This window comes from Molothrus ater, chromosome 2, assembly GCF_012460135.2.
Source record: "Molothrus ater isolate BHLD 08-10-18 breed brown headed cowbird chromosome 2, BPBGC_Mater_1.1, whole genome shotgun sequence".
Classification (NCBI taxonomy): Eukaryota; Metazoa; Chordata; class Aves; order Passeriformes; family Icteridae; genus Molothrus; species Molothrus ater.
Window position 1 is genome coordinate 29,937,745 of NC_050479.2, and position 22,034 is coordinate 29,959,778.

The 22,034-nt window shown below is 39.8% G+C and overlaps 1 protein-coding gene across 1 annotated transcript in view; it reads right to left on the minus strand.

Moving 5' to 3' along the window:
• Nucleotides 1-22,034, minus strand: part of SLC9A2 (solute carrier family 9 member A2) — a 33,958-nt gene that overhangs the window by 9,623 nt on the left and 2,301 nt on the right. Inside the window, exons 2-7 of the mRNA XM_036393282.2 lie at nucleotides 18,158-18,621; nucleotides 12,641-12,891; nucleotides 5,817-6,034; nucleotides 4,232-4,434; nucleotides 1,568-1,657; nucleotides 224-294 (exon numbers count right to left, since the gene is read on the minus strand). Coding sequence (XP_036249175.2) covers nucleotides 224-294; nucleotides 1,568-1,657; nucleotides 4,232-4,434; nucleotides 5,817-6,034; nucleotides 12,641-12,891; nucleotides 18,158-18,621 — 1,297 coding nt within the window. The remainder of the gene's footprint in view (nucleotides 1-223; nucleotides 295-1,567; nucleotides 1,658-4,231; nucleotides 4,435-5,816; nucleotides 6,035-12,640; nucleotides 12,892-18,157; nucleotides 18,622-22,034) is intronic.

Below are 22,034 nucleotides of genomic sequence, written 5' to 3' on the forward strand. Positions count from 1 at the left end.
GTCTGCCTTTCTTCCCAGCTGGAGATTCTGTTCTACTTGCTTGTGGTTTAGTAAAAGACATTGTTTTGCTACTTTCCCTTTGAAACCCACATGTTCTAAAAACAACCATATGCTTTCAAGAATAAATGCTGAAAATGAAATTTGATGCCCAACAGCCTTTGTTTGTTGCTGCAGAGCCATTTCAGCCTCTCCTGTATAATAAAGTTTCAAATGCCATTCTTACTTATCTCTCCAAAAGTTGTGACCCCAGTGTCCACACACATCTTCAATTCCAGTCTTCACATGGTCAAAGAACTAAAGGAAAACATTGGTTCATTACATAAACTTATAGACATCACTTGCCTTGTCCTTAGACCTTATTAATTGCCAACTTACTTTAAAACAGAAACATCTAGTCACAACTCAGGACAATGGTTCAGTCCTACCAAAAGCAGTTCAAACCAAGCTAAAGACAGAATCTCTTTCTTTCCCTCTGAATCTTCCTTAGCTCACAAAAGGACAGAAGTTAGTTGATGATTTCCTCAATGTCAATCTTGCTCACCTCCTGCCTGAAACTAAAGGTTTTTCCTATATTTTCACTTACTTGAAATGCCCTAACCACTCACTGCTATGCCTGAAACTCCCCCAGGCCTGACAGTGAGGCAAGTATAACTTTGTGGAGAAGAGAATCTCAGTGGACAGAAGCTCCCTACATCAGCACCAGCCCCTCAGGATGCACAGACAGAACTGAGAGCCAGCAATTGGTCCTGAGATCCTATTTTAGGAATTTGTATCATCTTAAAGCATTCTGTCCACCTAATATTAGAAACATACACTTCCTGAGTCTATTATCAATTAGGAAAAACAGAATCAGTTCAGCCAAGTCTCACTTGATCCCAGAGGCAGCATGTTTGGAACCATCATAGGGGTTTCTCAATCTCAGGGAAAAACCCTGGTAGACATGTCCAAAGGATAAGCTCTAAAAGAAGAGACTTTTAAATGCCTAGATTGGCTTCTTTCCCAAATGTGGCCCTTACTATTCCTCCCTTTTGAAATTTCAAACCACTTGCCTCAGGTATGCTGCAAGGAGAAATACGTTCAAGATGCATGGCTAATAATCTGCAACAATTGGAGACACAAATGTACCAAACATATATCTATAAAAAGGCTGATGATGTAAGAGTTTAGTAACTTTAAGAGAGTGTTTAAGACAAGTTTGCATTTGTTTAATTTGATTAAATCAAATGCAGTATAATGTAATTAAATAAAGCCAAAGGTTTCCTTATGTAGCCGAATTATAAAATAACATGTATCTCATGTGTGAAATAAACTACAGAAAGTTAATTTACATCTATATCTGAACAATTAAGAAAATGGGAGATTCCAAAATAAGGATACGTAACAATAATTTCTGTAATTGCCAAAAGTTGAATATAAGCTTTACAATTATTGTGCTTACTACAGCTATCAAAAAGAAATCTAGTACACCCTCTCCATAATACTGATGCTGAATGTTTGTCTGTCTGAACATGACTAGGAATTTCATCTATACAAGGGTTTCACCTATGATACTGAAGCTACAACATACCCTGTTATAAATCTCTTCACTGACAGCAGGCTGCTTTTTATTTGACCTTTTGACATCAAGAAACTCCACGAGTGGGCGGATTGTTATTCCCTGTGAAGAATAACAGAACACAAGAATTATAAAAGTGAATTCATTCCTTTGATTAGCAAGTTTTGCACTTAGCTATGAAGTCCTTGTCAGCTCAAACTCCATTAATGCAACAGGAGGAAGAAAGGGGCACCCTAGTATTGAGAGCTCCAAGAGGGTCAACCTAACAGAAACTATCAGGAATACATCACCTATCCCATCCATAGTAATTCTAAACTTTTTTTTTCCAGTTTTTTTATGTGTTAGAAAAACATGAATTAATAAACTGATTCCCTGTAATTTCAAAATGAACATGTAAAGTCCTTTTTTAGTATTTACATCCAAAATAGGTATTCAAAGATACATGAACAGTACTATTATGGATATCTAAGATCATGAAACTATAGGTTTTTTGTAAATATGTATCCTTGCCTGTCCATTCTCAGAGAAAGAACAAAGAGTTTTGGCTGTTCCCTGAATGATATAATGGTTTTCAATAAATATTTGTGGAAGAATTAAGATAATTTGTTTACTTGTACAGACACACTGGCACAGGGGAGAGGAATGAATCTCCTCTGGTGTTGAAATCAGTCCCTACTATCCCAGACACCCAGGTCACACTTCTTTTCGTAAATGAGTCGAGCTTTATTTTAAAAGTAGTTAGGTTTCTTTGCCCCATTGCTCATAATGGAACACTCATCTTGAATCTTATTGTTCTGATAATTAGAAAGCTGCTTCTTAATTGCATCATGGTCACTGTGTACCACTTTGTTCTTGTGCCAACATTTGTCTTTTAGTTTAAACAGTGTTCACTCCCTCATATAAACAGTAATTATATTCCCTCTTCTCCTTCATCTTGTTAAGGCCAAGGAATCCTGGTGTCCTTTCCCATGACAGGCTTACCAGTCCCCTGATCACTCCAGAACGTGCCACTATGCTCTAATGGAAATACCTGTCACAGGGTGTCCTAAGATCACATTTGCCTCTCTTCTGTCCCCACTGTATCACTGACTTAAAATCTACCCCATTACCAACTAGTACATCTGCATCTTTTTCCCTTTCTATTTTTTTCCAAATCAAAGTTCCCATTTCACAAGAGAAACTCCTAGTAAGAAAATCCTTGCAAGAACACATTTGCACATATTACTGTTCAATTTCATTCTGTTCCTTTCATATTTGCCCTCAGTTCTTTCTACAGGATACTCTATCTCATTGTCACCCTGAGAGCACTTTTCAAAATCTGTCATCAAGAAACATCAGCAACAAAAACTCCTACATCTATGTGCCATGGTCAGTTAACAAGAGTATTAACTTATCCTTGAGGAATTCCTTTAATAATATCTCATCAGCCTATTATCTGGCCAGGGAGGTTGAACACTTGAGCAGGTGCCCAGAGAGGCTGGGGTATCTCCATCCATCAATATATTCAGAACTCAGCTTGACATGGCCCTGAGGAACATGATCTGACTTGAGGGCTGCTTTGCTTTGAGCACAGGCTTGGACTAGAGACCCCCAGAGATCCTTTCTGACCCAAACGACAAATTGCTTCTATTTCCATTTAAAGGAGGAACTGTAAGCTCCTTCCTCCTTCATTTTACAGTCATCCTAATGTCAATCTAAACCTCAGTTTAATGAGTAGTTACACTAACAATCTCCTCTGTAGCCCCCTCCCCAAAGATTTTACTATATTCCAGTTAAATGAGATTACCCTAGAAAATAAACTGCTGTATGAAAGAATGATACCAGTTTTTTCTTTGATAAATCATGTTACATCTCACAGCACATGACATTTATCTCCATATTTTAAATTATTCTGTATTTCAAAATTAGTTTTCACAGCTGAAGTCAACTACCTGACCTCCACCTTGCCCCTTTGCCCAAGCATGAGCACATATGCTTGCTTCCCACAGCAATTTTTTCCATGTAAAAAGCAGAGTAAAAAAATTCTACTTTTTTTCCACAGATCTGAAATTTCATTAATAGCAACTCACATCTCTCTCACTGCTCTGGATAATGACCAGTCTGATATGTTTATCTGATGGGCTTGGCCTCCTCCACATTTTGCAGGTTTCAGTCTCTTGCTCACACTTGACGAGGCCTCCATGGCCAGTTGGTCATCAGAGACAAGTTCATCATGTCCTAACACACACCTGGTGCTTTTTTTAGGGCTGTCCAGCTGGTTTGCAGCATCACTTCCTAACACCCAGACTCCAGTTCACCTGTCTGGGACCTCAGGGTCTTTAGCTCAGTGTGCACTATGTCCAACACTGAACTTCTGGGTGAACGCACAAATTTAAACATTCTAGGAAAAGGAATTAGTGCTGAAGCTGTGCCCAGATTATCTTCTGTCTCTACTCCAACCTCACTAGTCTTAAATACTTAGTACTATTTACATGTTAGCATAAGGACTTAATATCTGGCATACTTTTGCTACCTGCCTGTGGTATGCATAGCATTTTTTCTACTATGACTACAGCAAGTACCTTCAAGTATGTTCCTTACAGTAATTAAGTTAGAAAATTTCATATTCTACCCATTAGAGGTACTTATTTACAACATGTCTGAGAAAGAAGAAGTTCAGGAGGAGAAAGGTATTACCTGAATGAAAACAGTAAAGAATATCACCACAATAACAGCAGTGATGAACAATTTCTTCCTGGGAAACACAGCAGGAGGAAGCAGAAATACAAGTGAAAAACAAATTGCTCCTCGGAGACCTCCATAGGCAATAATAAATTGGTCCTTGAAAGTGAGAGGTATTGTCCGGAATACATTAATGATCTGAGTCAGAACAAAAACACCTGAGGGGAAAAAACAGAAATACAGAGAGGATGGGGGGAAAAAAGGGAACTTCAGAACTAGCCCATGATGCTAATATTTGTTTAAAAATGTTTCCATTTGCTTCTTACCTTTTATTTGCTTCTTCAATATATATTATTGAAGAAATTAAACATTACTTAGCAGCTTGAAATACCATAATATTAAATTAAAAAGCCCTAGGAACATCATTTTGAACATATTTAGTGAGCTAAACACCTCGAGTCAGCTGGATTTAGGACCTGAAGTAGCTAACAGATGTCTACAAGACAGCTACCTGCTAGACTGCACCTCTAAAACAGCAATAATTCTCTGTGTCAGTATAGTCCAAGACTCCTAATTGCTTTTTTAACTGCATTTGAGGTGATTTTGAAAACTGGTTTGTCTCCACCATCAATCTGTGCTTTGAACCCTGAAATTCCTGTTCACACAATTTTACTCACACAGACATGAAGGATGCAGGACTGGGGATGGGGGGACAAGACAGCGGTGCATGCTGGTGTACCTTGGAAAAAGGTTCCAGGGATGATTGGAGTAAAGGAATAAAGGCAGGTGAAGGGAGCAAGCACAGGGGGCAAGAGCTGAGTGGCAATCAGGGTGTTTGGCTGCTTTTCAGCATATTGATTCAGCATATTGATTGTGGGGTGGCAGGTGCAGTAGTAAAATAGTCCAGGTTTCTGCTCTGGAAGGAGACTTGGGAGCTGGATTAGAGCATGATGCACCTTTACACATGCAGGGAACTGAATCATTAGAGATGAAGCTGGGGAGAGGAGCAGATTCAAGACCTACCAGCTTAGCCCTAAGAGCTAAGCCCTTTGCACTTAGCTCTCTAGGTAAAAGGAAAAGAGTAGTACTGTAAATTCAGGAGGGATCAGTTTCTTACAGGAGTTTTTCTTTACACTTCAATTACAGCATTTCCTGGTTTGATACTATTCTTGTCAATGACTGTAAAAATCCCAAAGCTAGTAAACATAAATTATAAACAAAACAAAAACAAAGAAAAAATCCCACAAACAAACAAACAAGCAAAAAAAAAACCCACAACCTTTTTAATTCCTGAATGACTGCTAATTATTTTTACCAAAAGTTGCTCATTTGTAAATACATGTTTACTTAAATACATGTATTGTGATTAACAAGCAGACTGCCTCTCACTTTAGGTAAGTAGGATCAGGGCAAAACTGATTTTTAGGTTCCATTTTAGGGAAAGGTAGAAGCTGACCCTGTGATATAGGGCATGTTACTAATACAAAAACCGTTCCACAAACTGATGGGTCTCTGTTTAATTTTTGGCAATTTCTACTTGATAAGAAATAAAACATTTCACTTGCAAAGAATACTGACCCATAGTCAGAGACTTGCTTACCCAGTGCCCTCCAGATTAAACAGAAGAGGAGGGTGAAGCTAACAAAGGCCCAGTTCCACTCATGGTTCTTCCCAACTGTAGACACACCCATGAAGATGAAGATTAAAGTCTCACTGACACTGCTCAGCATCTTCATGAAATATTTTATCGTTGTGTAGGACTTCTGAGAAACATTTTCCTCCACGTATTTATTCATGGTCATGGCACAAGCTGTAATCCTGAAAGGCAAATATTATCTCGTATTTCATTGGCTTTATTTTTTTTTAGCCTCTCTTATATCTATATAATAGTATTAATTTTCCATAGTTTTCTTTAAAATGTAAAGTATAACTTATTTCATACCCAATATCAAATTTACAGACTTGGTGAACCTACAATTTTGGGCACAATTTTTTTTTTTCTGCAATGGGAAGTTTTCTGAGCAGACATCAGTGTATGGAGAGTTTTTTCACATACTAACTGCACATGATCTGTGCAGGGGTTACTCCAACTCTGTTTTGAAAGGGGCAGAGATGAGGAGAGACAGGGACAGCCTTGGAAAACAGGAGTTGCTGCATCTCTTGCTGCTGAGGGACATCAGACAGGGTGGAAACTGCATATCCTGGGGCAGGGCAGGACTTCCCTCCTTCCCTACGAGCAGCTGTCCAACCTCAGTGGCCGTGACAGTAGCCAGCTCCTCTTTCCAAGCAAAGTAAGCAGCAAGGCTACAGACAATTTGTCATCCTTCACCAGTTTAGACCTGCTCTGCCTGCACATAGGGCTGAATAGGAGAAAAACACCACCAGAAATCACACTGGTGCTGCTGCACATTTAAAGCATCTACAAATGAATGAAATGGGCATCTCAGCTGATACATGAGAGAAAAGAAAGGGCTTACTGTAAATGCATCCACAAGTCTATTTTCTGTCTTAGCAGAGTTTGTTAATCCTTGGGAAAAGCAAGGGGGAAAAAACATTACTGGTTGTACATCACTTGCTCAGTGTGGCTGTCCACAGTAAAGGGATGGCTGAGGAGCACTCAGCTACATGTTTACAAGTTTAAGGGTAGTTAGCAGACTGGCTGGAGGATAACTCCAAGGTGGTGTCTCAGTGTAGGGAAAGACAGTCTGAGCTCACTAATAATTATCAGGGAGGACAACTAAGGCAAGATACATTGTGAAACAGCTGTCATTCCTGGTTCTACTGTCTAGGGCAACAACATCTGCTCTAATTTCCCAGTGAAAAACATTATTCACATCCATGTATGGGTTCTCAGTCAAACCCACAAAAGTTTGTGCTAAAACGTTTCAGCACACTAAATCTAAACAAAGAAAGAGAGCTGTACTTACATTGTCTTTCTGAATACAGCCAACTTGTCTAGGGTTATTTATTCCAGTTACACCAGGTTTTCAGATATAAGTATTGCTAACATAGGGGATATTTCTTCATGCTGAAATCTCTACACTTCTCTCTCTCATGGGGCAGGAGGGCACGCTTGCTAGCATCTCTGAAAATTTCTGTTGAAATCTCCCAAATCTTGTGGAGATTTCACTGCAGAAACTCTTCTGCTAAACCTGTTCTGCCTCTAAGCCAAGAGCCCCATCTCTGAACCACTCTGAACCAAACATCTCTGAATGTGAAGGTAAATGGGAAGGCAGATTGGGGCAGAGCTCAGAAAAACTCACTGACCTTATGAACATACATGCCTGGGTTCTTTCTTCTAAATAAGGGATTTAAAAATTTTTTTGCAAAGCAGGAGGAATCCCAGAAGCAGCAGTAACTTCAAAAGGACCTCCATACAGTGAACTTTCTTTGCATTTTGCAAGAGGGAGTCTGTAGCAGCAGCTCAGGTTGTAGCCACTGGCAGACTGAACACATTGATTAATTAAAGTTAGTTTTCTCCAAAAGTTCCACTCTCTTACATGGAAACACATCTACATCCCCAAAGTGGCTGGGCAACAATAATTCTGAAGGACAAGTCTGGGAGGACATGTGGACACTGGGAGAGGACAGCGTACTCTGTTGACCTCTCCCAAGCAGCAGAGACCCTGAATATACATCAAAGTGAAGAAAACCCAAGGAAGAGGATGTGCTATGGGGACAGATGCAGTCTGAAGGGGCAGATAGTGGCTTACAAATACAGGCAGAACATTGTACCTAACCTGCCCTTCACCCTGCATTTTTGCCCACACTGGTGATGGAGAAGGATCTAGTTAGCACAAAATAAAATGCCCACTGACATGCAAAGACTACTCCACCCCTAAGCAAAGTCCAAGTCTAAGAAGGATGAAAGCCTCACTAAGACTATCCCAGACCACCATCTATATTCAGTAAATATAGATGTTATATATATTTACTGATATATTTACTGATATAATTGTCAGCCCTCTCCTCACTGTCAGCTGATTTCACCATAGTCCTGAACAGAAATATCCTATGTGGTCCACAGGTAGCATGCTGCCCGGGAAGCAGAGCTCATCCTGACTACACAGGCTCCACTGTGGAAGATGTAATGTAGATTTCATAAGCATGCAAGCCTTCTCCCTGAAACACTCAGTATTAAGGTAACATTCCTAGTTTGAGCACATGGTTAGGATAACAGAGGTGCCAATACTGACAAACTGATCATGCTTTTCATAGCTTTCCTTCTTGTTCTGATCTTACAGTTGCCCAGATTGTGGACTTACAACAGATCCCACATCATGTGCCTGAGCAATAAAGTGGGAGAGGACCTGGCACAGACATAGATTTTGTCCTGACAAGAAGCAGCAGCTTAGTCAGGACATGCACTCAAGCCCAGAAGCCTTCAAACACTCCCATGTTCCTCAGTTTATACACTGTTCTGATGATCAACCACAAAAGTACTTGCACAAATCTTCTCAAATTCACTTAACACTTTGACCTGCCAAAAGCCTCATAATCAGTGGCAAAACAGCTCTTCACTGCACTGCCACAGCCACAAAGATGTCAGCTATGCCTGGGTTGTGACAGCTCTCCTGTGTGCACAGTGCTTATCTGCACAAGTGTAACCAGTCTGGTGCAGCCCGGCTGCTCCAGCCCATGGCACTCACTGGAGCTGGCAAGTGCAAAAGAGCAAGAAGGCAGTGGGTGAGCTGGAAATCAGCCATTTCTAGGCCCACAGTCATTTTAGAGTCCCAAAGCAGCAGCTTAGTGCCCTGAAGCATTAGGACTGTCAGGTTTGCATCAAAGGCACAACAAAACACGCAGTACTATTTACTATCTTCTTAAAATGAATCGTTTTCATGATTATAGTAATTTAGGAAAGCCCTGCAGCATGGGGAGCAGGGGATCACGCTCTGGACATGGTTTGTTTTTGGAACCTGAGGTAATGGAGACACTGTAAATGGATGTCTAAGATAAGAATCTGTCACCAGATTAATCAGAATCCTTGCAAGCTGTAACTTAAAACACCTACCGTGCTTACCCACTAGAATTTAAAGGGACAACACTCTTATTTTCAGTCACATTTTGCATTCATTCAATTAGTGTCAAGCAACAGAGGAGTTGGCTCAATGCTACAAGGAATAGAGCTGCACACAATTTGTTACTCTTCAGATAAGTAATATTCCACACCTAATCACTGCTCACTTGGAATCAGGTATCTCTTTAGAGTATTTATTTACATGAGAAAAAAATGTTGAAGTCTCCTTCGTTTGAAAATTGTGTGGGGATATAGTGTTAAAATTTAGTATAAAATCAATGTCTTTATGCAAGGTTTTATATAGATTATTATAATAAATTCTTCACAAACTACATTTTTACTGTCACAATGATCAAAGCCAAAGCTTAGATGTGTTTTATTTTACATTTTGTACCCACATACATTAATTCTGGCTTCCAATTCTGTGACCTGAGTAGTTGCCTTGGTCAAGAAGGGGAAGGGAAAAGTACTTCATTGCAATTAACCTGCAACATTCTGTACTTCTGAAGAATAAAAGTCTCACTGTATAAACAGTACAGTTTCTGTCAGGACTGCAATAAACCAGGCCACTGGGTTCAATCCTCAAGTTTCCTTGACCTACTAAATTTACAGTAGTTTCAATGTTTGCTCCTTTCAGTCTGCTAATTCATTGTTGCAAAAAAAAAAAGAAAAAAGAAAAAAAAAGAAACCTATATTAAAACTTCTGCTGCTTCACAGCCTTTATGAGAAATTAGTAAGCAGAAAATGCAGCATGGAAGCAAGTGAACAAAGTTCAGATTTGGATCTGTATGTTTTATGGCTGTGATCCTCATTCATGCCCAGCTCTAATTACAGTAGAAACTCTTTCCTCTCCTTCTGAAGAGATTTTCTCCCTGCAGCTCCCAGGGACATGGTTCAGTCCCTTCACTGTTGCAGCCAGGTAACCTGGTGCAGGGGTTATACACGGACATTTCAAGAATCATTTATCCTTAGAATGAGTACACAAACTTATCAGAAGAGGGACAAGTGCCTTTCCTTCCCTTCTATTCCTCTGCCAGTGAATTCCTACTTCCCCAGGAATGAGGCAATCTAAGTATCTTATTTATTTGGTAACACTGTACGTTCCTGCTCATGGCCTTCTCCTAAAGTATGGTACAGCATGTAACCACAAGGTCTCACTGAGTATCTTTATAAACCTGGTTATGAAAGAAGTGGGAATCAGTAGTTTAACAGGCTCATGTGGATGTGGGTGAAAAAGGGGAGACCAGGCAATTATTCCTCACAGGCTGAACTGTAAATGGCCACAGAAGCAAATAATAAAATAATTATCTCCGTTGTAAGGGACATTCCAAGGTCATTTGCTCCAACTACCTGCTCAAAGGAGGGCTGAGTTTTAGATCAGACCCATGATCTTACATGAGGCAGTCGCTGCAAAAAAATGACAGAGAACTCTGGTTAACACTGGTGTGTGTTTTTGCACTGTGACACAGAGCAAATTACTTTCTGTAATTCAAAGGCCAAAGAAATGTGACAAGAACAGGGCAGATTTACTCCAAGGAGATGCAGAGATTGCAGGAGCTCCAAGGCTGTCAGCAGCACTGCTGGGAGGGGACAAGCTTTAGGGCTTATAGCAGCTGAGACCCTACATGGCAGCAGAGAGCCCTTCTGTCTCAGCTGGGATGTTACTGCTGTACACAGTTCTGTCAGCTATCACAAAGTATGCTTAGAGACAAAAACAGACACAACATTTTAAAGATAACTCATTTTCTACTGTGCTGTTTGAGGGTGAAAATACTTTGTGTTTCCTCTTCTGCTCTGCACCCCTTCAGGGGCCACTGCAGAAACTAAAATGAACAGGTTGTTAGTGCTGTGGGAAGCACTGGTGTGCTGGTGGCAGGCACTGGCATGTGGTGGGTCCCTTGACCAACCAGCAGATCCACCATGCCCTATTCATTGTGTCCTGGATGCAGCAGGTCCAAATCAGTATTTTCATAAACACTGCCTCAATTTTTTCCATGTACAGTTTAGCCACATGTTTTTGGTTTAGAAACCCTTTAAGCATTTGATCATAGGATGTCAAGGACATTTGGCTTTAGAGGTGGAGGAAACTAGAAACCACACAAATGCTATGAATAGAAGCTATGGAAAGAGATGGCACATTTATGAACTCGGTCAAAGTGGATGCATATGTTGCTTTATTTAGGCTCATATCAGAGAAAGAAACCCATGTAATCTTTAGCTCTTTACTTGCTTTAAAGTTCCAACCCCTGTTGTTTCATGGCATATTCCTATTTTTATACTACTGAAATCATCACCCATAAGTTTCCTTGCAAATTGCTTCCCAGCCCCAGAAAACCTTATATTGCCATACCTATAATAGTAAACCTATCTTCACTTGCCTAAAAGATAATAATCAGATGAGGTATTATCGAGTATTAGTGACACTCAGCAGTAACATCTGAGCTTACACAAAAAAGCTCTGCTCCTCGTGCCTGAATGACTCATATTTGCCACTAGAACAATAAAAAGTCATTAAAGAAAGTTGACTTTAAAAATATTACTTGGAACCAGAGCAAAATATTTAATTATATCAAATGTCATAAAGGCTCTTTTTAATGTTGAAGTTCTTACAGTATAAACAGAGTGAAGAGAGAGGCTGTGATCTTTTTTTACTGAAGACAAGGAGTGAAAAACCAGAAGTGAAAATATTTGAATCTGTTGGAAGCGGGAAGAAAAATATTATTTTATACATAATGATGCATACAGAGAACATTGTAACACAAAGGCACACGTATCAAGATACTAAACTATAGGATTATATTACCACTGGACTGCAAATTTTACACTCACCCAATCCTTACTGTGCCTGTAATCCAGCAGAAGTTTGCCTTAATGATACATAAATTGTCTTCATTGAATGGCATTTACTGGCTGCTCACATGACTAACTGTTAAACACAGTTTCACAATATATTGGCATCGAAAGTGAAGGCAGCTCATGAAGTTCCCCGCTACCACTGCCACTCCCTCCCTGCCACCATTGCCCCTACATCACCGTGGGCCAATCCACACCCATGCCCTTATGAATAGTTGAAGGGTCACATTAGGACACAGGTCACCAAAGCGACCTGGGTTAAAAATAAGCCCACTGAAAATACAAGTGAATATTTTTAACTTGGAACATTTCAAAGATACAGCTTATGATGTGATGCCATGAGCAGTTTTAGTGACACAGCTGGTGTGGTGGCAAGCTGAGAATGTGGGGCGGAAGCGGGAGGGAAGAGGCTGGAAATCCTCAAGCCAGCAACTGTGCCATGCACTGTGGAGCAATGCCACATGGCAGGGTTTGCAAAAGCTGATCCTCTCTCCAATTCCCTTTGGCATTCTTACTTGGATGCTACAAGTACTGAAGTTTGTGGTACTTACGCCATGATGCCTGAGAGATGAAACATTTCGGCTGTTATGTATGACAAGTAACTGTACAGGAAGACAAAGAGTGGCTCAATCACTCGGATTTTATGGGTGAAACGGGTGGTAAAGGCTGCTACAAATCCCAAAAGGATTCCAATCAATACTCCACCGATCCCCACTATAAAGAAGTTAGCAATCCCAGCGAATATGTCAATAACCTTAATTGTGCGCATCTGGCAGAAAGACTTGAACAAATTGTACAGGACCTATGAGGAAAAAGAAAGCACATTATCTTTGTGAACTATTCTTAATTTCCCTTCATGCCATTATGTTCCTCTGCTTAAATGTTGAACTTTGAATTTCTCTATCTAACTTGAATTTGCTTTTTTAGATATGCTGTTATTTATATCTGGCATGTTATTTGTCATCCATATATATCAGGGAGATCACAAAAGACAGATAAATATAATTACCCCCATTTTTGCAAAGGGGACAGATTTCTTCACTCATGCCACTCTGAGGGCCAGGAGCATAAATCTATCTAATTCTTCTTTAAAATAATTTATTTTACAGAGCTCCTAATGTACATTTCAGATTTTCCCCAGACTAAAAGAAATAAAACAGAAGGAGAAAAAAAAACCACAGTTTCATAACCAGTGAAAAATCAGGTTATTTTCAAATCTGTTTGCTGTACATGACACTGACAGGTAGACTACTAAACTAGACCACAGATGCATCTAAACTGCTGGGGTAGGAGGGGATGTAGAAGCAGCTGGGGATGGACTGTCACTACCTCAAGGAGTAAAAGAAACATGGTATTCATTAAGTCAGTGCTCTTTCTCAAAATTCTTGACCATTAGGAATCCAACGGTTTAAAGACTGTTCAAAATATTGAGTATTTCTAGAGATTTGGATTTAGTTGCCATTAAAAAAACCTGCTGCCATGTGTTTGTCCAGTTTAATTTTCAAAGCATTTATAACCATCCTTCAAAACAAACTAGGTCAATGGGACTATCACATTTCCTTAGCCAGAGACCCTTTTTTTTTTATACAGGAAACAGAACAATCTAAAGACCACATTTCTCTAATATACAGTGTTTTAATTTCTCCAAAACAGAAACCAATGGAACCAGTTAGTCTTAAAAAAACTTTAAAGGATTGCCCCATCGGCAGATCCACTTGGGAGACTGAACCATTCCATGGTGTTGCATGTATGCCCCCAGCCCTGCAGTACCAGGGTGGCTACACTGTCCTCTTGTACAGAGCTAACTTTGGTCACAGGCACCTGCTCCTACCACAGTGGGCTCACAGACTAAACCAGTGAAGACCAGTCATCTTAGACAGCTTGCAGGAGTTAAATCTCTGCTTTCTTTCTAGACTTCTTAGTACACCAAACAGGTTTCTCTATCAGGAATGCTATTTGAGATCACAGTGTTTTATCAGTACTTGCATTGTGCCAACAAAGTAGTTGTTTGAGTAGTGGCTGTGCAAGGATTTTTCATGTTTGCACTCTTGTTCTCTCTCACAGGACAGAACATAAGCTGTTCAGCCCTTCCTAGTCAAAACTGGCTAAGTCTTACAGAACTGAAAGTTTAATGCAAAGACATGGCTTATTATGGGTCATTTGGGCTAAGTGAAAGGAAAGAAATCAAACAGAAAAGAGAAAAGATATTCCAGAGCAAGCATGAAAATAGAAGGTTAAATCAAACCTAGAATGGTCACCAGTAATTTTCATTACAAAGAAGCAAATACAATAAGAGCAGGATCATGAACTATTTATTAGATAACAATGATGCTCTCAGGATGAGTCCACTTGGGAGAAGCATCCTTTTTCATCTGCACAAACCCCTTGCTGCTCTGAGGCAGACTCCCAGCCTTTTTTCCCCATTCATTGTTACTATGTACTGTGCAGGAAGGAAAGCAATGTCATAGGCTCCACAGTTTTTCCATCTGTTTTGATTTGTAGACCTTATGGATTTGCATGGAGAGAAGTATACCAGAATTAAACCTACTGACAGTAGGAGTACCTTTGCTGGTCACTTTACAAGGACCTCTCATTCCACACACTCCCAGGACTCCATTAATCACAGTCTGAAGAATAATGTTGACTTGTGATGTGTGCAAAGAGTTCCCCTGAGTCACTTGTTGAAATTTGGCATGATCTCAGAGTTGTGTGTTTCTCTAAGACACCTACAGAATCTGACCTGGCAAAATACTGTCTTAGTACATATTAGGGAAGCTGATTATTTTATTTAATTGGCATTTTAAATAGTATTTTTTATGTTTTAAAAAGTAACTATATAAATATATACAAGGCTAGTTTCTAAAGGTTCTATACAAGGTTCTTGTAAAGAAGCAGAGAATTCTGATCTATCCAAGCCCTTCTACAATGTCACTTCCCAGCAAAGTATTCACCCTGCAAATAAAATGGAGCCTGCTGCTCCACATGGAGACATCCTCATAAATCTCAAGTTTAATGCCATAAATTATTTGAAAGAAGAAAAGCCATTTTCTCCTTTGTACCTCAGCCATGGTTAAAGCAGCAGCTACAACTATGGAATGTCATGAACAGGATTTTAACCTCATTGTTTTTTATTTACACTATTGCAAATGAGATCAAAATCAGGTTCACTTTCCTTTACTCTACAGCAGTTCAGTTTTACTGAGCTTTCTCTAAACTTCCAGGTGCATCAAACACCAACTCTGGTCACATTTTTAATGTATCTCATGTGATAACAGAGGGTTTTTTTTCAAGAGTTTCATTTACTCAAAAGCCTTCATCTGAACTCACTGAAGGTCACAGCAAGCAATATTAGTCACTATCCACTATTTAATCTTGTCTCAGAGTATCTCTGAAACACTAATTGCTTATTTTCATCAGTTCTCAGTTATTAAGTTTTTAATTCTAAAATTACTTTAGAGCACTCTAAAATAATGTTGTCAGCAGATGCAGAGTACAAAGTACTGCTGTAATGTTTTCTAACATGGGAATAATATTATTATAATGACACTGGCTCCTTTCTGATTTTAAGCCCAGAACTGGAGTTTGAACTTCTAACACTCAGCTGCGATCTTATGATTTATTATCACCTTGCTTGTTATGTCTGACTCAGTTTCTTGGTAAAGCACCAGCTCTGATCAAGAATCCAATTGTCAAACAATGTCCTCTATCAAATTCAAGTTCCAAAATTCCACCAGTGGGGGAAAAAAACATTCAAATGTTTTTGACAGACATATCGCAAAAACTATTAGGCATGGAAGACAACCTGAAAAATGCAGCAGAACTCATAACTCCTGAGAAAACACACCTTTCTTTGTATACAAAATGAAGGTGTGGGAGCATGTTCTCTGGAAAGGAAAGCATAGATGACACTGCTGTTCTAATAAAAGCACATTTAATACAGCAACTATGTTTTGCACTGCCTATCTGCATAGCCCCTGTTTTTTAAGCAGGTTCCATGGATGGCCAACCTGCATTCAACTCCCTTCCTACCTCATCCCCACATCCCACTGCAGGCCCCTGCCAGAGCAGGTGGGACTCAAGGGCTCCAGAAGATGAAAGCTGACAAGTTCTGAGTTCTGCTGGTTGCTGGTCTTGTCAGCTCCCCATAAAACAGGGACAGAGGAAGGGAGAGTACAAAGCACCACCTCCTCCAAGCCCAGGGCTGAGTAGCCTGGCACGGGCTGCTCCAGCAGCATCTGCTTGGGCAGGGAAGGTAAGGTCCTGTAAGGACAGCCCCAGGAATCTGTGTGACAGCCTGGGTCACATTTTAGGTATAATCACATGATTGCAGGTGTGCAAAAACATAACAAGGAACCATTAGCAGACCATTTCTGTGCATGTGGAAACAACTTGATCTCTCTCCTTTGCACTACCTTTGCGTGATAGGAAGTAAGACCAAAGGTACTCCACATTCCTTTCACTCCTTCATAAATATATGCAAGGCCAGTGCATTACTGGCCTGTCCCTACAGACTCCTCAGATTATCTTCCTTCTGCTAGGGCATCTGGGGAGGCAGGCCATAAGGAAACCTCCAAAGACAATAATGATGCCTACAGAAAAGTTACACAATAAATTGCCATGCCAGCCCCATAAAAATGGTGGTTTAGAGAAATTTGCCTTTGGGAAATAGCACATATGAATATGCCAGTGATCAGGATGCAGAGTTTTCCTAGCAAATCATGCTGTATTAACTGCTGCCTCAGTGGCTGACTTTCATTGAAAAAAGTGATTTTGCTCGGAAAAATCCACCAAACAACAAGTTTTAAATAACCAGATTCTTTCCCCCCCCCCCCCCAAAAAAAAAATATATGAATAGGCATCCATCGCACAAGTGGCCATTAGAGTGACTAGAGACAGTCCCAGTCATGGCTGAACTGCTAAGCCTTTTGAAACTCAGTATGTGCACCTATTTATTTACAGGACTGGCTTAAAGTACCAGTTTAGCATTGGCAGGCAGTTCCAACTGTAAGCTAATGAGAAAAATTAGGTTTTAAGGCAAGCTTGTAAGAGGAGATGTGATTCAGCTGACTGGATAGCAACAGATTCAGATAAAGCATGCAGTCTAAGTGAAGAAATAATATAGTATTCCCACAGACACACAAGAATTTCTCAATACCAAGGCTCAAAATAAATTATGACATATACATGTGTTAAGCAGGTGAGGGAAAGTCTATGAAAAGGGAAAAACAGGTAAGGCAAAGTCCAAGAGAAGTGGAAAACAGGACAATTTTGCATAGAATGGGACTGGAATAAGAAGCCAGGGACAGAAACAGGAAAGTGCAGACCCAATTCATAAATCTTTCTGATCCTTCCAGCATATGAAAAACTGTACTTCTATGTCTCAGAAAACAGAAAGCATGCTAGGATATGTCTGTCATGGGCAGGACTTCAAGGCATGAATAAATGGGAGTAATGCCCCAGACAGTGTCATCAGGTACAAATGAGGGACACTGAGGGGGGATAATGGAATTTGCAGATTGCTCTCCTCAGGTCAGCACCACAACCCCAATTCAGCTAGTTAATGATTAGAAATTATTGCCTCCAGGTGGCTGTCTTATCTCATCTGTAGCCTGGGATACAGGTATTGGTTTCAGGGCAGTTCCAAGTGGATGGGCATATGCAAGTAGTTAGCCTCAGCAAGGTCCTGTGCCATCTCCATGATTTGCCATCCTCCCCATTAACGTGCTGTGACACCCCACACCAGGCCCTTTTCCCTTTCCTGTCCAACAACATTTCTGCAGGTGAGGAAAATCTACAGTTTCAGATTACAGAAGTAATAGAATTGCAAATATACTGAAACTAGAGTGACCAGTAGTAAAATCCCTACAGTAAATATGCTACCATTACTCTCAAGTAGTAAGACTACTGTGATTTCTAAATCTAAAGTTTAAAGAATTAGACACGATAGCACTCCTTGAATTCCAATCTAGTAGCAAATTGTAGTAACCAGATACGAGGAGATACAACAGAGTGGCATGTAAACAATCATTCATCATTTTTATCAATTAATCACTTATCAAGTAACTTACCACAGTTATAGCATCATTCAGCAAAGACTCTCCAAACACCAGGATATAAAGCTGCTCGTTGACATGGATATTTTCAAAGACGGCCAGCACCGCCACAGGATCCACAGCTGAAATGAGGCTGCCAAAGAGCAAATTCTGCAGCAAAGTGATGTCAGTCAAACCAAATGCACTGATCTGGCAAATTCCATACAGGGAAATTCCAATGCCGATGGCATTCCAGAGCGTGCCCACCACAGCATACCAGAATATGGTACCAAAGTTCTCAAAGAACAGACGAGTTGGCATAAAATATCCAGCGTCAAGTACAATAGGCGGTAACAGATACAAGAAAAACACATCACTGTTCATTACAGGTGGGGACTTCTCCTCTGCTCCAAAAATAATCCCACCAAGAAGCAATCCAACCAGGATAAGGAGACAGCTTTCGGGTACTATTGAGGGCAACTTGTGATAGAGATGAAAGCCTTCAAAGGAAATTCAAACACAAGAAAGGGAAATGGTTACTTGTACAGAATCCATATGATTATTCTGGATTCTGTTATTGTCATTTCTATGCTAAACAAACAGCGATTGCAGGGCAATTTCATTTTAATTGCAAAGACTGAACTGGACATCCACAATGGGTCAAAGCAAATATGTTGGCTAGCATAGTTAATTCAATTGATTTGGTGGACATTGATAGCTAGACGCTCCACTTATCAGCTGTGTGCAAGGGTACTCTCTGTGAAACTGTGGGGTCTTTTTAAAGTGTGGAATCCTCCAGAAACACAGTCCAAACACTTCTCTGGGGTAAATTACATCTAGATAGAGAAAAAAAATTCACACTAGCCACTGCTTCCTCTCTGGACAGCTTCAGAAAGGAGTTTAAAGAGCACTTTAATTTCATTTTTACTTTTAGTGTCAAAGCTAGTGAGGGGAACTAGCACATGACTTCCACCCAGTTACCCATGATCACTTCCCCCACAACCAGAATGAAGCATTTACAAATACAATTATTATTTTTAGTGGAGCCTCCAAATTAATTTCACAAAAGTCAACATATTTTCCATAAAGTGACAATAAGTTGTGGCCTGTATTATTATGTTCATTCTTCTGTATCATATGAATTGTAGCAGAGTCAGGATTCTCTCATAAAAATCTGTGCAAAGTACTGAAGAAATTCATTTTAAAAGATTCTGAATGAGGACTTAGTGGTTGAATGTTACTTAGCCTTCTAAAACTCTCAAAGCCATGCTGTTTTGATTTAAAGATTCTAATCACTTATAGAAGTTGGCTGTTTTAAGGATAATTCTGGTAAGGAATGGGAAAAGCTTTGAAGGAACTTACTCTGGCCAATCTAATGGAATGATCAACCTTATGCTCCAAGGTCACATTCCAGGTCCCAGTGATGCCAATCTTTTCCAGACTCCTCCTTATCTATATTTGGCCCACATAATTATATAGAAATTGATCCACACCCACAAGATCCCACAATCCCTGCCTAACTAAAAAGCATTTAAATTATTTTAAATGAGAGCTGCATGGAAACACTGGGTGTGGTAATAACGGGCGTCTATTTCAGTAAAACTATTTCAGTAAAAATCACACCTGTAGTCAAAACAGTGTAAATTTCTGCAATCTTGGTTTACATCCAGTTTCCCAGTTTCAGGGTTATGTATCTTGTAACACCTATTTTGTTAACTCTCCTTTCACCACGGATTTTTTTCCAGTTAAAAGAAAGCCTGAACTTATATAACAAATTAGGAAAAACACATGGTTAAGAAGGAGCATGAGTAAAGTTGTTTTAATCTATGAACTTTTTACTTATATATTCTGTAACTATTAAAGCTATTTTTAAAAGCAAGTAGCTCAAGCTGCATTTTTTTTTTCCTTTTTAAATGAACACAGACTGCTTTAAATAACTAGAAACACAGCCTATGTGACTCATTAGAAGGACTGCCAAATTCATTGCCATTCTTCAAACCAGAATCACTAATGTCCTATATTGGCAGAACAGGTAATGATCCTGGAAAAATCAGGAATTTGCAGTTGGAGACTTGACTCTTCACCTTTCAGCCACTTACATATAAACATTTTGTAATTCATCTTGCAGTGGCAGAAATACAATTCCAATACAATGGTAAGGAAGTTTCCCCTGAGTAAGTAGGTTTTGCCAAAAGTTTTTTTAAACCCTTCAAAAGTGAATTTTAAATCATTTCCTCAATAAAAATTCAAGAGAAGGCAAGTTTTGTAAATGCAGCTTTTGACAAAAACAAAAAAATACCAACCAGTTGTAATACAATGGCAGTGAAATGTCTACTGTGAATTTAAAAAAAATTAAATATTTTCTTTCCTTCTTTACAAATTACGCTGAAAAGTTCATGGCCTCTCAGAGATTTGGGATTCCACCTCATTCTTAAAGATAACAGAAAGCCTCCCACTAAGTTAAATATGCTTTTTACTAACATAAACAGCATCAAAACTCCTGGAAGACTTTCGGCCTACATGAAAAGTATTCAAGGGTGATTAGGGACAGGCTGTGGTTCCTGATTTGAAGGCAGGGAGCTAGGAGTTAGAGTCCAGTGCATGTCAAGTCAGTAGGAGATTCTCTGCCCAATGAGGGACATCTTCCCTGCTCTGATGGATTCACAGCCACAGGGTCAGGATCACCCTGTGAGCAGATCCCCTGCAGTACAGGAATACTCAGACTTTCATGCTGAATGCAAGACTACAGCTCCTTTCTTCTCCTCTGACCCTGTCCTTGGGCTTCAGGTTATGCAGTGACCAGCTTCAACAGCATGGAAGATGTTTATTGAGTAAGCATCCTCCATATATCATAGTAAAAATGACAGTAGGATATTTATCTAAAGTCAAGTTCAGTATGTTTCAAGATAAAAGACCTTAGAATCTCAGTTTCCTTCTTCTTTTGGGGTGAATTCCAGTGCTTTCTGATACTGGAAATGCCACTGAGATAAGTACCTCTGAACAACATAAACCTTCTTTCAGGAGAGCAGGTTTGGAAGGGTATCAGCTCAGTTGCCAGAAGAAACACTTCTCATTGTGCATTTGTGATTAAGCATAGAAATAACGGGAATGTGGATCGGTTACACAATATTTTGTAGGTTTAATAGCATAAAAATTAAGCAAAACTGGGGATCAGGTAGAATAGTCTCACTGCTTAGAGACTCTAGCATATTCAGGTGCAATGGTCCCATCTAATACACTCATGGAGTCCATCAGCATGTGAGTAAAACACCTCTGGTATCAACACACAAAACAAGAAATAAGTACAGGTAGTCATAAAATAATTCTATTCAGGGTAATTTATTAGATTTCAAATTGTGCTCATGTCCTATACGGGAATAAAAAGCACCATATTCCTAATATCCTTGTGAAAATGTACCTTGTCAAAATGTTCAAGTTCTGCTTGACAACTTCAGTCTTTCCTTTCTTATGCTGGCTTTCTTGCTCCCTCTAAACCAAGCTTACATTGACATGATCACAGCAGGATCTGACAAACCTTTCAGGTAAATTCCCTACAAAAATTAGCAAATTCTGGAATATTTCAGCTCTGGTGAAACTGCACTTCTGTGAAAACGCATTTGTTAAAAGATTTATTGCTGCAGTTGAGTATTCTTTGGGATCTTTCACACACTGAGAGAGCTGTTGTTACACAGGACCCTATCTTCTGAGCTCCTCACAGCTGAAAAGACCTTAGGGATCTGTTCATAAAGGTTTGATACTCAGCAGTGCCAAGTGTAAGCATTCAGTGCCTAGCCCCAGAAAGGAATTTGTGATGCCAGATTAAGCACCGAAGTTTCCTGGGCAGTGCAGGAGTTCAAGGTGGATCTCGCGCTGCCTGGCATGGCAGGGGCAAGATGCCCCTGCTGCCCAGCAG